The sequence below is a fragment of the Diplotaxodon limnothrissa genome, linkage group LG9 (assembly GCF_057381915.1).
Source record: "Diplotaxodon limnothrissa isolate DT_005_m linkage group LG9, D_limnothrissa_male_GT1.1, whole genome shotgun sequence".
In the NCBI taxonomy this organism is placed as follows: Eukaryota; Metazoa; Chordata; class Actinopteri; order Cichliformes; family Cichlidae; genus Diplotaxodon; species Diplotaxodon limnothrissa.
Window position 1 is genome coordinate 25,110,309 of NC_140604.1, and position 17,502 is coordinate 25,127,810.

Genomic DNA, 17,502 nt, shown 5'->3' on the forward strand with positions numbered 1-17,502 from the left:
ACACAGTTAACACAGTTAACACAGAAGCACCTCCAAGGTGCTCAGGAACTTTTACTCGTGCACCATAGAGAGCATCCTGGCGGGAAACATCTTAACCTGGTTCGGGAACAGCACCATGCAGGACAGACGAGCTCTACAGAGGGTTGTGCGGTCAGCTGAGCGCACCATCCGCTCCGAGCTCCCTGACCTGCACTCAATCTACAGCAGGCGGTGCTGGACCAAGGCCATGAAGATCGTGAAGGACCTCAGCCATCCCAACAACAGACTGTTCTCTCTGTTGAGGTCAGGAAAGCGATTCCGCTCCCTGAAGACCAACACAGAGAGACTGAGGAGGAGCTTCTTCCCGCAGGCGATACGGTCTCTCAATCACACCACCACACAGTACTGACCCACACATACAGTTCTTACACACACACTGGACTTTCTGGACTTTGGTTTTGCACAACACTGGTCACTATATTCTTCATTTCCGGTTAATACTTGTACAGCTGCTGTTATTGTGTATATATTTATTTATATTTAGATTTCTTCATACATTCTTATATAGTTCTATATTGTGTATTGTGTATTTTGTTGTACAGTTATTTTATTTTCAACTTTAATTTATATATTTATCTTTATCTTATTCTTCCCAGTTAAATTTACCCTTCATTCTAATTTGTGTTGTACAGTTATTTCATTTTTAACCTTAATTTATATTCTATTCCTTCCTAGTTAAATTTACCCTTTTTAATTTTTCATATTTATTTCCTATCTTATTCATAGCCTTTTCCTTTTTTTGTTTTCTTTAGGTCACGAGCAGTTGTCCAAGCATTTCACTACATATCGTACTGTGTACGTGACAAATAAAATTTGAATTTGAATTTGATTTGATATATCTTTAGACATTTATCAGAAGCTCTTTTTACAACTTTTATCAAAGTTTGCCACCATAAAAAACAAAACTACACCAAGAAAATTGACTCTTCTTAAGAGAGGGCCAGATAGTAATTTTTAAATTAATTTTTTAAATTCCTGTGTGCATTATCCACACGACATACATGTTTAGTCCGGTCTACTAAAACAGCGTCCACATGATGAGATTAATAAGACTTACCTGGCTTTGCTCCATGTTGTGTAAGCCGTGTGAAGATCAAGAGTAACTGCAGAGGACACGGGACCAACTTTTATATAGAGCGACTAGTTGTGCAAGAAGGTTTATGACTCTTCAAGACATCACGTGCATCTCTTATCCTCTTTACATTTCTGAAACAATCAATCATAAAACGCTGATAAATATATCTACTCATATATTAAATAATTTTGAAAGCACTTATATACAAGTATGTGTTTAATGAATTACAGTTTACAGCATGATTTTATTATGTTATTACTTCCTATTTGTCTCAGCCCTCCTTCATTACAAAAATTACTTTTATACTGTATAACTCGGAGTTTGAAGGTCCTTCATCGGGTGGCGTGGCATGATAGTAATCCCTGGTTATGTATAAGGTCATATCTGATGATGAACACACTCTTGAAAACAGGGTTTGTGGAATATACAGGTAATTGCTTGCATAAGGAAATCAGTGGGTGGAGGTCTGTGGTTTTTTTTAATCAAAGCTTTTTATTGATCTGCAAAAACAAAAAAAAGAGCAAAGCCAAGATAAAAAGATAGATTTGATGAAATTGTACAGCTTTTTAAATCTAAGTAAAGAGCATAATCCACATATCTGTGTAAGTAGACAACAACAGATCTTGGAGGCAGCCACACAAATCCACCCAGCAACTAGATATAGATGCAGTCTGCCACCAGCAACTTGTGCTGTTTAGTGGAATTTGTTTAAAAATATACATTAAAAGATTATTAAGGTGTACAACCAACAGAGGCTGGCTCTGAAGACTTAAGACTGACGTGACAAAACCAGCGGACTCAGACTGGAGCAGAAAACACGCATAATCGTAAACTTTGAACACAACTGAGATTTGTTACCTTTGTGCATTTGTTGACTCCGTTCACGTTTTTATTCGCTTAAATGGTTTTATTCCCACAGCGCTCTAAATAGTAATGCATTTACTTACAAGTGCAGTGTGCTCTTAGTTTATGCAATAAAGATGATTTTTTTTATGAGGCTGATCAACAATCAGCTCGAGAGCTCCATTGTGTGTGTGTGTGTGTGTGTGTGTGCGTGTGTGTGTGTGTTTATTAAACATAACCATATGTGTTAAAATGACATTTTTTAAATCTTATCATCCATCCTTGTCATTATTAATGAATCTGAATTGCTTTGTCTTCTCTCTTATTGAACAGATGTGCTGTCTGTTAAATAACTCAAAAAAGACACCATTAAAGTCAGTGTTAACGTTTATTTTTACAGCTTATGAAAGAAAAGTAAATGAAAGCATAACTACATTTTTCATGTTTATGTGGTGAAATCAGAAATACACACTTTATTGCAGTTTATACTTTTTGACAGGTGTGAACCTTCAGCTTTATATATCACTTTATGAGGCTTGATGATATTCAGCTGAGGCTGGAGTCATTTACAATACAGCCCTGGTATCATACAGAAATCATACTGCAAATCTTTTCCTCGCTCTCTCACTTAAATATCTTTTTCTGCTTCTCTAAAATCTCCATCGGAGACATTTTGTCAGGGTTTACGTCTTCGTAAAGCGGCTTTTTCATTTGCCTCCAAATGACCAAACATATCCGAGTGGCACACAGGGCACAGGCTACACCCAGCAGGGCAGCTATAGTGGAAAGAAAATATCAGAGCGTGGCATCAGTGTGCATCCACATATGAAGTTATCATTTATAGTCAGTGCTATAGTGTCATTGAGACCGGTTGATGGTTTATCCTCACCGATAAAGATGTTGTTGCGGGTAGGAGCTGCGGTGTTGTAGTTTTTGGTGAACACCCCTGTCAGCGCCCAAATCACAGTGGGGTAAATGCTGAAGATGAATCTCACATATTTTTCAAGAATGGAGTTTTCCAGGATGAACCTGTGAGAGAGACGGCACCTTTTATTGATCCATTTTTTCTAAAGAAGTCGCCCTTGTTGTTTCCTCTGTTTGTCAACTTACCACGCTATCAGCACAATGGACAAAACAGAAAGAGCAAGAGTGGCGCCGTCAGCGTGGGACATGCTTGCATCATACGTCAGCACAATGGTCAGGTTAAGCAGGGAGGCAATAGTTGTCCACGTTGCATAGATGGCAATGCCGTTCTGAATCTGCAATGAAGACAAAGCAAAAGACAGAGATGCTGAGATTATAACCATGTACATGAAAAAAAAAGAAACGCAAACATCAGGTGCCATACTAACCAGCAGATGATGGAGCAACAGGTCTGTTCTGTGGTATTTGTTGAGCCAAGCTCCATAGTTATGCAGACCGTGGCAGGAGAAGTATATTACAGCGTAGTTAGTCAAAGCGATTAGGATGAGGAAAGCCAGCGCAGCAGGTGTGTACCTTGAGCAGGGATGAAAAACAGAATTTGACCACAATGAAAACAATTAACCTGCATGTTAGAAGCTGTGTTTACATGCTTCTTGCATGGACATACTTATTTTTCCCATTTATTGCATGATTTCAGGTCAATCTTATCTGCATATTTAGGCCAAGAGGGCCTGACAATGTGATTCAACACAGCTTCATTTGGTTACTCAGCTTAGGTGGACTAACCTAACTAATCAGCACTATATCCAGCCCTCATTTATACGCCCCCTTTTCTAATGCAGCAAGGAAAAACATTAATCAATACTATGGCTTTTTAATGATATCATTTAAAACTCTCATCACACTCACTTTCTGTCCCACAGGAGCAACCATCCAATATTGACGCCCAGATTTAAGCAAAAAGTTACAAAAAATCCGTGTGGCAAAACTGCAGGGCTGCAGTAGACATAACCATAGGCATTCCTGCAGAAAGAGGTAAATGTAGACTTCAACAAACATCATATAGGAGAAGAAAAAATTTGTCTCAAGAATAAAAAACTTACTTCCTAAAGATGCCTGCAAAGACATAGAGCACCCCTGAACCCATAAAGATGTAAATGATGGACCAGATGGTAAAAGTCCACCCTGAAGGCGTGATCTGGGTCACAAACTCATCTGAAATGTTCGCGGTGGTGGATAAAAATGGATCTGTGGCGCAGAAACACAGAAATCAGAGAGAGAGACAGAGTGCTCAAAGGTTACAACGTAATTCTAAAAGTATTAAAAGCCAGACTTACGTTTTCCTAACGCTGCCAGAGCAGACAACACAATGGTGACGATGTAGAAAATCACTGCCAGCACTATGGCAATGGCAAGAGTGATGTGGTGTTTTGCCATTTTTAGTAAGCCAGTTTCTATAAAACAGAAGAATTATAATTGAAGACAAATTATAACAAGTTTCTAAATTTCATATTAACAAGTTGCCATCAGTATTACATGTCACTAATCAGAAGAAGCCATGACGTACCGTTTAATGTCTTTTCTTGACTGAAAGCACTGGAAGACTGCTGTGTGGGGTGGGCTTTTCTTTTTTTACATAAAACGAAGCTGGTTTTGTAACAGTGGAGCTTTTATAGCCCTGTAGCACGTGTACACGTTTGACATCCTCCACGTGTCCTCTGTTTTCGGCTGATTAACTGAACAAAAAAGGGGTAAAACAATCCTGTTGCCGAACTCACTCAGCTTTATAACCATCTTCCATAACTTTAAACATACATAAGAGCTGGACTTTGCCCCAGCAGTCGTGTTTAGTAACAAGTTTTTATCGCAGACTCGTATCAGCAGCAGGTGAGACCAGGGAATGAAGAGCCAAAGGATTATATCAGCTTTAAGCAACTTAACCCTCACAGTTATGAAATGTTGGGTAGCTGCCAGCTGGAGATCTATGTATCCCAATTCTAAAACTTCTACGGGTAAATGAGAAGAGCCAATGATATGTTTGCTAATGACAGGCAAAATAAATCAGCTAGGATTATATAGAGCTGGAGTGCACATGAAAACAGAAGGTCATGTATGATCACGCACATACACAGAAGGCCACACACACTCCACATCAGAGCAAGACTTTACTAGAAACACATGTAAAATGCTGCACTGAGTTAAAAGTTTATGATCACCTGTTTGGTCAATTTTCGTTTCTTTCAGCTGTTTTGTTTCTTATTTGAATCACGTGATCCAACAAAAGATATCTGTAATATATAAAGTTCTGGTCTTTAGGACATATTTTTATACATCTGTGGAGCATTTAAAGATAGTGGAAGTAGGTTAACTGCACTTTTTTCATACATTTCCATCTGGAAATTAATATCCAACATTGTTTTTTGGAGGATTCTTAAGGGGAAAAAAACAGACGAGACTGAGACTGAGCTTACTAAAAAGCACCACTGAACGACACAGGAAATAATTTCCGTTAGGGATCAATAAAGTATTCTGATTCTGATGATGTTAACATTTCAATAAGTATGTAATGTCGTATTTAAAGGCAGTTTGTTGTGGGGGTGTTACGTCCCTCTGCAGCTTCTAATCGTCTCAGTGTTTTCAGCTGGTGCTAATTGGCCACACCTAGTCAGGTGTGGATAAAAGCATACCTGAGGCAAGCTTTCCGGCAGTGCACTAGTCTTTGCCTTGGTGGCACCAGCCATTTTAGCCAACCTGGTTTTCCATTTTAGGATGAAACCTCTTCTCACCCACACTCTGTTATTCATCTCCTTTTTTTATGTTGCGGCTTTTGAGCCGGGTCGTAACAGGGGGTTTTACAGTTTTTACAAAAAAGCTTGTTTGCATGTTATCGATTCAAAACCTGCGATAATGTTCAGATTTATGTGCTGGATTTGTATTCAGATAAGCTTATATTTAGAAATGTAGGCTTTATAATGCATTTTTAAATGTATGCAAAAGTATTTAAATGTACATTTTTAAGAACTTGTATTAGGAAATTAAATTGTCTTGATATACAACACTGTGCAAGCATCTTGAGTGACTCATTTCTTAATATTTCGCTTCCAAGGAGCCAGATTTTGTTGTATTTTATCAACTTAATATATATTCATATGTCTGCTCTGTCACACATACACTCATTTCTGGTAATCAGATGGCATCTAAAAATCTTGGCTTTATGTCTGAATGAATATTTGGGTCATTCTTCTGTAAAACTCAGGCTGGAGGCTGTAGAGGAGCTTTTCTGTATCATGTTCTAAACAGCACAAGTTTTGATGCATGCAGTGACATTGACACGTAGTGAGCCACACAAATAGCATGTTGAATCTTTCACACACCGTGCAGTGTGTTTGTCGCCTCACCAGACCACAATGATGTGTGCAAAGTTACATTTTATCACACAAACTGTAATTTGCATAAATTCCTATGTGAGGCATTTAGTTCTAATCAGTAAGAGCACTGTCTCTAAGCATGTTTAAGAGGAGTGAGCTACAGCTTTCTCAGCACCACTGAGCAGACTCCCTGCTCCAAGTGGCAAAAATGAAAGTGAAACATTCAAAAGTGTAGATACGCTTCCCTCTTGTCAACTGACAAAATTCATTGTACCAAAAAGATTCCTGATATCCAGGCGTATGAGATGTCATCACTCACTGCACACATCAAGTCGGCTGTGACAGCAATTCATATGTTTTTAAAAAATCCCCATTGTTGTGCACACAGGGTGGGGTGATCTCTGAAGACATGATTCAAATGATTTTCTCCAGCTCTCCTGAGCAGCAGCTAATAGGTACTCAGCACTTTAGGAAACTACTTTCTAAAGGTAAGTTTTTCTTTGGACATTTGCTGCTCTTTCATTCATTTTCAGTCCAGTTCTTGTACCTGAACATTTTCAAAGGACTCTTTTGTTTTTTATTAAGCCACTTAACTCTGACCTATGAATCATTTACGCATGTTTTGAAAGTACGAAACACAAGTGCTGAACCAGTGTTGTGTCCACACATAACAGCAAAACCCTAGAAGAATGACCGCCTATTCTTCAAAGAAAACTCAAGAATGAAGGTGGTCATACTAAATTATAACTTTGACGCTCATTAGAATTGTACAAACTCTGTTTTGACCTTGTATACTGTATTTCCCCAGCCCCTCTATTTTGAAACTAAAACTATTGAACCTTAATTCAATTTCTCACTTCACATAATCGTTTCACTTTTGCCTTGAAGTGTTACTTTTAATTTAATTTAATTATTTTTTATGACGCATGTTCTCTGGTGAGTTCAGGTACATCTGTAACATGTGAGTTAAAATTTTCTATAATACCAAAAAAAAAAGACAAAATACTGATGTTTTTGTCGAATAATCTGTTTGACATGAGGGATAATATAGCATTTGCATTTTAACTAAAAGACTCGCGCACTGACACTATGGGCACATTTTTAGAAATCTTTTTAATTCCACAGAAAGGTTAGCCACTTTAGAGTTTCACTTGTGACCTATGAAGTACCCCCGAAATTGTATCATATTAAACAACAACAACAATAACAACAACAATAAACACTCGAGGACTTTAAAGAGTTAAATTTTATTCCAAAGCTTGAGAGCGCTCACCCCGGCTCGGGGCTCCACAGATGTGATGGATGAGGGCTCCTTGCTGCAGACTGCAGCGGAGTGTTTGACAGTCAAACTTGAAACAGTCTTTGGAACTGAAACGGTCTCTGCCAACATGAACACATACCCCAAACAGTTCGGTAAATATGTACAGTTTCTCGCAGCTTCAGTTTTCAGTTGCTGGCAGAACTTGGGACACCCTCAAAGCTGGCGCAGATTTCTCCCGTTGAGCCTGCGCGTACTGGCGAGCGCAGATGTGATGGATGAGGGCTCCTTGCTGCAGACTGCAGCGGAGTGTTTGACAGTCAAACTTGAAACAGTCTTTGGAACTGAAACGGTCTCTGCCAACACGAACACATACCCCAAACAGTTCGGTAAATATGTACAGTTTCTCGCAGCTTCAGTTTTCAGCAGCTACCAGAACTTGACTCCTGTCTGCATCCTCCCAGCCGCCTCCCACTTCATCTGCGGGCAGTACCTGCGTGTGTGAGCGCTGTCACCGGTGGCTTCGCAGATCGGGCAAGTGTAGTTCCGGAGGATGGGGCAGAAAACTTTCCCGTCGTCTGATTTGAGCTTGTGAGATCGGTACACCCTCGGAGTCTCCCCGTTTTGCTTGCAGAAGCGGCAGTAGTCCGAGGATGACGCGCTGCTGCTGGTGTCCGACGCGCTGCTGGTCGGACTGAACTGCGATGAGTTTTTGGAGGATTTCTTCCCCCGAGTGGAAGTGTGGACCTTACTCCAGGGGGGCGCTTGTCCCTTCTTTGGACGCTCGGTGTCTCGGTTATCAACCTCACGGTTGCTGCACAGTTTCTCGAACACTTGGCTCAGATTCATGTAGTCGTGCCACATGTTAAAGCTGTCCCCACCAGTGAGGATCGAGCTCTGGACCTCCAGTCGTCTCGGCATTGTGGTCATTTTTTGGCAGAAGTAAAACTGAGGGTGTGTTTGGAGCGCCTCATATTTATAGCTCACTGAAGATGGTTTTAAAATGCAACAATGTTTGGAGCCTATAGATTGCATGCAGCCTGGCGACGTTTTTTGGAGGCAGAGAGAGAGAAAAAAAAAGAACTTTGGTGCAGGTGCAGTCTTTTATGTAGCTTTCTGGTGACCTTATAAGAACCTTTACGAAGCCCGTTGACAGGCCTTTAATCGAATGATCGGTTGGTTGATTGATAACAGAAAAAAATGACACATAAGATGGACATAAAGGACTGAAAACACCAAGAGCAAAATATTGCATCGCACTCATTTATGTAGTTTATGTTTAGATTAGATAATTTTGCAAAATAACGCAGCAAAATAAATAATAAGAGCCGGGATGTGGAGACTATGTAGCACTGAAAAAACTCCGTCCATGTGAACAGAATCAGGGGTTACCTTACCTGTTGATTAAATATCAAGACTATTTAGCAATAAGCTTACTTTAAAGGCTCGTAATAGGTGAACTGTCTTGGTATAGTTGGGTCACGCAGAGTTCATGCATTTTTTTTCTATCGTAGTGCGTTGGCCTTTATCCTCTCATCCCCTCTCGATCTCTGTCTCTCTCTCTCTCTCTCACACACACACACACACACACACACACACACACACACACACACACACACACACACACACACACACACACACACACACAGTGTTTAATAGATAGATAGATAGACTAAATTCAAAGTGAATTATGTGATTTAATCTGTTAAGTTCAAATCTCCATTCTTTCCCTTAGTTTTGCATGTGTTTGCGTTTTTTTTTCTTTGTCTTTTCTTATTTTGTCACTTGTTTACAGTTTTATTATTATTCGTACTTCTAATGTGCTTGTGTCTGACAATGGGCCGTGTATGTGTGTGCGTGTGTGTCTGAGGATGATGATGGTCCATGTTGTGTTACTTGTTGTTTGTGTGTGTGTCCCCCCGATGACCCCTGGCGCCGGAGCGTCTAGACTACATTAGAGATGTGTCACATCCAAGAGCCGCACCTGCGCTTATAGAGAGCGCATACATAGAGGTGAGGTATGAGGATAAATGGATAGATGCGGTCCTTTTTCGAAGCTGAGCGCACAGTTGTATTTCCTGCACAATCACACACGAAGTGAGGCTGTGTGTATGCCGGTTATACCATGAATATAAACCCTGCAGGCACCGCTTGTTTGTCAAACTGTTTATGAAGCAAAAGTCACATTTCTGTTTATTGACAAAGCAAAAAGAAGGGGGAAAAAGAGGCGTAGGAGGGGGCGGAGCTTAGATACGTGCGGGGGAGTTGTGGGTCATTTGCGTTTAGTTGGACGCGTGCGCACTAGCATACCGGCGACGGCTGTTCAAACGGTGGCCTAGCGAATAAGGGGATTACGGAGCCCAATCTGACAGGTTAGATAACGAAAAACGTTTACATTTTTAGCTGTGTACGTGTGGCAGCGATTCATAATGAAAAGTTAAATGAATTCTTACTGTCTGAGACGGTGGTCTGTCGTTTGCGCTAACGTTAATGTTGGATTTTGGTACTAAGCTAACGTTAGCTACAGCAGTTAGCCGCTGGCTGCCAGCTAGCTTTCGATAGTAGAGGAGGCTAAGAGCGGCGTTGACATTAGCCAGCTGATCAAGTGTACCCTCCCGGGGGACTTGTGCTTTTAGGTTTTCCTTGTGCTTGTCCGAGTTGTGAGTTGACAACGGAAATACTGGACCCCGATCAGTAGATGGTAAAATGATGCTTTCTTTCCACGCAGCATCAAGCCACGGGAAGCTAATAGGCTAGCTGCTATCCTTACATGACCCTGTTTGTTGAACAATCTTTTTTGAGAGGAATGATACACACCGGTAGCTATGCCAGCGTTGGCTACGTTAGTTGGTGTCTGTCTTGCTAGTCTTTGCAGTACAGTTGGAGGTGTTTTAATAAAAAAGAAAAAAACAGAGGGTTTGTTTCTCAGTTGGGAACTTTGAAAGATTTGCTCCAAAGCATATCCAAATAATAGACTTCCTACTCTTCTCAGGCTGCACAATGAGTCAGGGTAAGGACAATGCACGCCTCAAAAGCTACAAGAATAAGTCTCTCAACACAGATGAGATGAGAAGGAGGAGGGAAGAGGAAGGCCTGCAGCTCCGTAAACAGAAGAAGGATGAGCAAGTAAGCAATGTGTTATACTGTACAACTAAAACCGTCGTAATGATCCTGAAATTACATGCTGACAGTGTTTGGAGTAAACTTGAGGCCATGCTTTGTTTGTAGCAATTTAGTTTTGGAAGGGAAATGCATATTTGTCCTTCTGTTGCAGCTTTTTAAGAGAAGAAATGTTGCCACTGTGGAGGATGATGGCATCCTGGATGAGGATGGGATGGCTGATAGCGGCTATCTGGAGTCCCAGGCCAACAACATGGACCCACTCATGGTGAGAAGGCATTCATATGTCTGCTCTGTCACACATACACTCATTTCTGGTAATCAGATGGCATCTAAAAATCTTGGCTTTATGTTTAAATTAATATTTGGGTCATTCTTCTGTAAAACTCAGGCTGGAGGCTGTAGAGGAGCTTTTCTGTATCATGTTCTAAACAGCACAAGTTTTGATGCATGCAGTGACATTGACACGTAGTGAGCCACACAAATAGCATGTTGAATCTTTCACACACCGTGCAGTGTGTTTGTCGCCTCACCAGACCACAATGATGTGTGCAAAGTTACATTTTATCACACAAACTGTAATTTGCATAAATTCCTATGTGATGCATTTAGTTCTAATCAGTAAGAGCACTGTCTCTAAGCATGTTTAAGAGGAGTGAGTTACAGCTTTCTCAGCACCACTGAGCAGACTCCCTGCTCCAAGTGGCAAAAATAAAAGTGAAACATTCAAAAGTGTAGATACGCTTCCCTCTTGTCAACTGACAAAATTCATTGTACCAAAAAGATTCCTGATATCCAGGTGTATGAGATGTCATCACTCACTGCACATATCAAGTCGGCTGTGACAGCAATTCATGTGTTTTTAAAAAAATCCCCATTGTTGTGCACACAGGGTGGGGTGATCTCTGAAGACATGATTCAAATGATTTTCTCCAGCTCTCCTGAGCAGCAGCTAATAGGTACTCAGCGCTTTAGGAAACTACTTTCTAAAGGTAAGCAGGACTCTAACTTTGCCCATTACAGCCACTCCTGTCTTTGCATTTGTTTCAGTATGTCTTACAAGGGAAGGATAATGACTGGTTGAGGCCCAGTGCAAGGACAAAAGCATTGTTTTGAGCTGCATAATCTGCCACTCTGTCTCACAGTTAACTACTGCCTAAAATTCATAACTACACAATATCAGTGTGGCTGGAGTGAATGTTACATGGGGTGTAATGCTGTTAAGTGTGCCTGTATTAATTGTTTCTACGTCACCTCACCCTCCCTCACACGCAGAACCCAACCCACCTATTGATGAAGTCATTGCCACTCAAGGGGTGGTGGAGCGCTTTGTTGAGTTCCTGAAAAGAAGAGAAAACTGCACATTGCAGGTACGTTTTCCTAGAAAACTAATTTTAGATTATATTTGAAGCTTGTAGATTTTTGTTTTTTTTCCCCCCTCATGTTTGTTTGTAATGTGCTCTCTTCCTGTTTCACCATCGTATCTAAAAAGTTGCATGTGTTGTGAGTTCAGTGCACTAACTTTCTTCATATATTTTGAATATGATTGTAGTTTGAGGCTGCGTGGGTATTGACCAACATTGCTTCAGGTACGTCTCACCAGACACGGGTGGTCATCCAGGCAGGAGCTGTGCCTATATTCATAGAGATGCTCAGCTCGGATTTTGAGGACGTACAGGAACAGGTGAGGAGGCTTCATTTTTACCTTTCCTGGTGTCTACTGACCTCTGGCAGCTTGTTGAGGTCAAATTTAAACTGATTAAAATTGTAGTTTTTCATGTTGTTTTTATTGTTTGACTTGAATAATTCCTTCACCCCTCAGGCGGTGTGGGCCTTGGGAAACATAGCAGGAGACAGCACAGAATGCAGAGACTTTGTCATAGACTGCAACATACTGCCCTCACTGGTGCAGTAAGTATCCCTTCAGTCTTACATTCGCTGCTTTTGAAGTTTCCTCTACGGGGAAACAAAGAGCAACTTTGATTGCGATCGTCAAATTTTCCTCTTGCAGGTTATTGGCCAAACAGAATCGTCTAACAATGATGAGGAACGCAGTGTGGGCGCTCTCAAACCTGTGCAGAGGAAAGAACCCACCTCCAGATTTCACTAAGGTAATTTGCCAAGATAAACACATCACTATGGTAACTGCACACCTCTTAGACTGCTTAAAGGCACATCGTATCTCAGATTTCAAGGTCACAGGCTATATGAAGATACTAATATGCTAAACTGGATAACAGTTACACCTGCTGAATGTGTCCCTTTGTTTCTTGCAGGTGTCTCCGTGTCTCAGCGTGCTGTCTTGGCTGCTGTTTGTAAACGATACGGACATCCTAGCTGACGCATGCTGGGCGCTCTCCTACCTATCAGATGGCCCAAATGACAAAATTCAGGCTGTTATTGACTCGGGAGTCTGTCGCAGGCTCGTCGAACTGCTGATGTGAGAGCCAAAACAAACACACACACAGATATTTTCAGAGGCGTTCTACAAAGTGTATGCGAAACACTTGGGACTCTAGTTAAATACCTATAAAGTGACAAGTAACACATGGGTGCTATAAATTAACAGGACTGAAACATCTGGAAGAATTAGGTTATGTTGTAGAGGAAGGGTGCAAAGGTGCATTTAAGCGGGTCTGACAGCACATGTTGACCTTAGTAAGACTGCATTTTTTTTTCCCTTTTAATTTGTCACCTAGTAACAACAAATAGTGGTTTAACATTATTGCTACCATCCTAAAACTGGAGGGTTAACATTTCTAAAACTTGATGAAAAAACTGTATCATCTCACACTAAGACTTTGCTTTTTGTTCCAGACACGTGGATTATAAGGTGGTCTCTCCTGCACTGCGGGCTGTTGGAAACATAGTCACTGGAGATGATTTACAGACACAGGTGGTAGCTGCATCACAACAGACAGATGTGATAAAAGTTTATGCAGAAGGCAATGGCTCTTTGTGACTCTGTGAACATTTGGTATTTTTCTAGGTGATTCTGAACTGTTCAGCACTGCAGTCTCTACTTCAGCTTCTGAGCAGTCCCAAGGAGTCTATCAAGAAGGAAGCGTGTTGGACAATCTCCAACATCACCGCAGGGAACAGAGCACAAATACAGGTGTGCTGCGCATTCTTACAGACTAAGCTAGAAAAAAAAGCTTCCTTTTTTTTGTTCCCTGAGATTGAAAAGCTAACTATTGGAGCTGCTAACAAATTGTTTCCCACTTCTTGTAGATGGTGATAGATGCAGGTCTGCTGCCTCCGCTCATCAATATCCTGCAAGTAGCAGAGTTTCGCACAAGGAAGGAGGCAGCGTGGGCCATTACCAATGCCACCTCAGGGGGTTCTGCAGAGCAAATCAGGTACAAACTGTGCACAGTATACAGCCAGTGTACCCATAATAGTCACACTTGTCTTGAGTGAAGAAGTCAACTGATGCCACTGATTTTAAATTATACAGACTCTTCTATTATAAACAAACCTACTTCTGTTTTTCATTGTTGTATCATTCAAGACTCAAAACTATTATTTTGTTTTCATACTTTAAAGTGCATAAAATCTAAATATTATATGTAGCAAATGTGACTTCAAACAGGTTTATTTGAATCATTTTTCAAGACAGTGACTTGGAGAGGGATTAGGGAAGTTGCCATTCAGCTTGTAGCCTTGCATGTCTGCATTTCTTTCAGTGCACTGTGTTGTTCACTGATTAATATGTTGCGTCTTAAAAAGGTATTTTTCTTCGATGACTATTAATGTCTACTCTGTGTGTGTGCTGCCATCTGCAGGCACTTAGTGGAACTTGGGTGTATAAAACCTCTGTGTGACTTGCTCACACTCATGGACTCCAAAATAGTTCAGGTGGCTCTAAATGGCCTGGAGAACATCCTGCGACTGGGAGAATTGGAGGCCAAGAGGGGAGGAGGCATCAACCCCTACTGTGCACTCATTGAGGAAGCCTATGGTAAGTAATTAAATCCGGACGAAGGAAATAGGAAAGTAACGGTACTAGTCAGCAACCCTGGTCACTGGCTAATCTTTTATTTTCTGGAGTGTGCCTCCTCTATTTTAGCACTACTCTCCACCTTTTATCTTTACAGGTCTGGACAAACTGGAGTTCCTGCAGAGCCATGAGAACCAGGAAATCTACCAGAAAGCCTTTGACCTGATTGAGCGCTACTTCAACACTGAAGATGAGGATCCATCTTTGGCTCCAGCCGTCGACCTGCAGCAGCAGCAGTTCCTCTTCCAGCAGTGCGAGGCCCCGATGGAGGGCTTCCAGCTATAATGCTAATTCCTCCCTTTTCCCAGAGCTCCACGTTCATCCTCACCTTTGCTCCCGTCTCACTCTATCCCTACAGCCATGATCCAGGGTGACATACCTCGGCCTCCCCCTCCCGTTCCCCTTCTCATTGTCTGAGAGGTTTAATCATCATCATGATTATTAAAAGCATACCATTAAAGGGGCACACTCTGTTCATGCATCCAGCACGGGTGAATTCTGCAGTCTTGTCAGCCAGTTCAAGGTTTCACTCATTCTGTCTTTTGCTGAATTAATTTTTTCCCTCAGCACCTGGACCTCTCCTGTGTGGTTAAGCCCCAACATTTCCAGCTATAAACTTTTCCTATAACTCCATCCCCACATTATTGCTTTTTTTTTTGGGGGGGGGAATTCTTCCTCAGCTTATCCCCAATAAAAGAACCTCTTTGTGGTCCTGTAGGATTGGCTTTTGCTAGCTCCTGAGTCAGTGGTAGTATTTGGGCTGCACTGCTTGTCTGATTGAAGCATTAATGAGTCTCGAGACAGACAAACATGGACATGATTTCAATTTCTTTATATATATATATATACACACACACACACACACACACACACACACACACACACACACACACACACACACACACACACACAACCAACCCCCCCCCCCCCCCCCCCCCCCCCCATCCACATTGAGAATAATGAACCTAAACACTGGACTGACCATGAGACGTTGACCGCACACTCGACTGTGGTCACTGGACTGAAATGCCCACACTGGGCCACATGGCTAGTTCCAAAATAAAGACTGATCTGACCACTACGAAAGGCACGACTCAAGAGTGAAGGTTGCTCTCCGATCGCAGATGGACAATTTTAGAAATTGCTGAAGGTTGGAGCTCCTCGGTGACAAATCAGGCTGCTTGCATTCCCACCTGGATCTCATATCACGCATTCCTCTTTCCAGTAATGGGACTATTCCACCTGCACAGGCTCCATCCCGAAGAGTTTAGACTGCCTGCTGCCTTCTGGTGTGACGTGAATTAACCCCATGGAATCATGGGAACCTGAGTCTTCCCACGCACTGAGACAACTGGACAGACTTGGACAAGACAAAAAAGACTATTTAACCCTGGTTTCTGTCCAGCAGCAGACCAGTGGGGATTTTTTTTTTTTTTTTTTAAATTACCATAATTTCATTTCTTTTGCAGCACTTTAGTTCAGGACTGATGCCTGCTCATTGACAATAGACCACCGTTTATACATTAGCTATGTAATTGGTTAATGACACGGCTCTTCCCTCCTAAAAATGCGAGGTGCAAAGAGGTGGTCTTTATCATTGTCCCCCCCACCCTCCTGGTATGACAAGGATTTACACTGTTTTGCCCTTAACCAGAGAGACTCGAGCAGTTTGTGGACTGAAAATGTTAGCACACACTTTCGAGGATCATGGTGCCTCAGCAAAGCTAGAAGAACTTTTATTCTAACAAAGCAACCTCTACCAATCAGACAGCATTTTGAAAATTGGCCGTTTAGCTGTTAGCTGTGTAAAACATAACGTTCAAATACGTGTTCAGGTAGTATTTTTTTTAATTTGATCATGCCAAATCAGAAACATACAGTATGCCAGCTATTAGGCCCACAGTTGGTCTTATTTTCAATAAAGTGTTTTATTTTGTTTTTTTTAATTTGGGGTTTAGCATCTGCCATGTAGCTGATGGTGCCATAATCCTTATTCTACAGAAATCCTTCCACATAATTTCAAGAAAAATCCAGATTAAAACTTGAAAACCCCGGTGATCACCTTAGTTAGCAAAACTGAATGTTTGTTTACCAAGTCCTCTTTACATTGCTTATTTTTGTCAAAATCTTAGCAAAAGATGACCAGCTCTACGTGTTCATTATTGTTTGTTGTACTGGGTTTGTGCATCTGTCCCCTGTTATGCCATTTGCATAAAAGTCGTTTCATGAACTACAACGTTTAATCGGTTTCATTATAGTCACTGAGTCTTTTTGGTTTTTTTTTCATTAGATTTTTATTAACTTGCTTCCTTCAGTTTAAGGTAGCAACTAATTATTTTCCGTGTCATTATATCAAAGCATGTTAGAATCATAACTGCTAAAAGATAGCTGAAGCCACCGTGACATCACTCTGATTGCACGGTTAAAGTCAGTAGGAGCCACACAGAATCCATGCATCTGTGGCTGTGAGAGGGCGATGGGTGGAAAGGTAGTGAAGGTGGATTCAACCATTCAAAACAGAAGACAGTGCAGGCGGGGTTGAGTGGGTGGAGATGAGCGTTTGATGAGAGTAAAAAAGATCTACAAGATAATAGTAGACCCTGCTCTTGTGTATGGTTTGAAAATGGTAGTACTGACAATAGACAGAAGACTGAGCTGGAGGTGATTGAGCTGAGGATGCTAGGACCAGAATAGACAAAATTAAAAATTAGTACATCAGAAGGGTCAAGGGTTTTGGAGGCAAGGCTGAGATGGTTTGGACATGTGCAGAGCAGGGATGGTGAATGGATATGGAGCTGACAGGCAAAAGAGGAAGACCATAGAAAGATTTATGGTTGTAATGAAGGAGGACCAAAAAGGATGCTAATCGATGGGG

The 17,502-nt window shown here is 41.4% G+C and overlaps 3 protein-coding genes across 3 annotated transcripts; 1 reads left to right on the plus strand and 2 right to left on the minus strand.

The window, feature by feature from the left end:
• Nucleotides 1–2,581: 2,581 nt before the first annotated feature.
• Nucleotides 2,582–4,321, minus strand: LOC146625621 (uncharacterized). Its single transcript, XM_085362923.1, has 7 exons — nucleotides 4,219–4,321; nucleotides 3,985–4,129; nucleotides 3,791–3,904; nucleotides 3,310–3,454; nucleotides 3,068–3,216; nucleotides 2,847–2,986; nucleotides 2,582–2,733 (listed from the first exon to the last, which is right to left on the minus strand). The coding sequence occupies exons 1-7, from the start codon at nucleotides 4,316–4,318 to the stop codon at nucleotides 2,582–2,584; spliced, it is 945 nt and encodes a 314-aa protein (XP_085219049.1). The 5' UTR covers nucleotides 4,319–4,321.
• Nucleotides 4,322–7,936: 3,615 nt separating this feature from the next.
• Nucleotides 7,937–8,437, minus strand: LOC146625622 (nanos homolog 2-like). The gene has a single exon (XM_085362920.1). It carries the CDS (start codon nucleotides 8,435–8,437, stop codon nucleotides 7,937–7,939), a length of 501 nt encoding a protein of 166 aa, XP_085219046.1.
• Nucleotides 8,438–9,826: 1,389 nt separating this feature from the next.
• Nucleotides 9,827–16,816, plus strand: kpna1 (karyopherin alpha 1 (importin alpha 5)). Its single transcript, XM_085362919.1, has 14 exons — nucleotides 9,827–9,879; nucleotides 10,500–10,633; nucleotides 10,782–10,895; nucleotides 11,520–11,619; nucleotides 11,903–11,997; nucleotides 12,180–12,311; nucleotides 12,450–12,538; nucleotides 12,639–12,738; nucleotides 12,904–13,067; nucleotides 13,445–13,523; nucleotides 13,617–13,742; nucleotides 13,859–13,986; nucleotides 14,413–14,588; nucleotides 14,725–16,816. Exons 2-14 carry the CDS (start codon nucleotides 10,508–10,510, stop codon nucleotides 14,910–14,912), a joined length of 1,617 nt encoding a protein of 538 aa, XP_085219045.1. The 5' UTR covers nucleotides 9,827–9,879; nucleotides 10,500–10,507; the 3' UTR covers nucleotides 14,913–16,816.
• The last annotated feature ends 686 nt before the right edge of the window (nucleotides 16,817–17,502 follow it).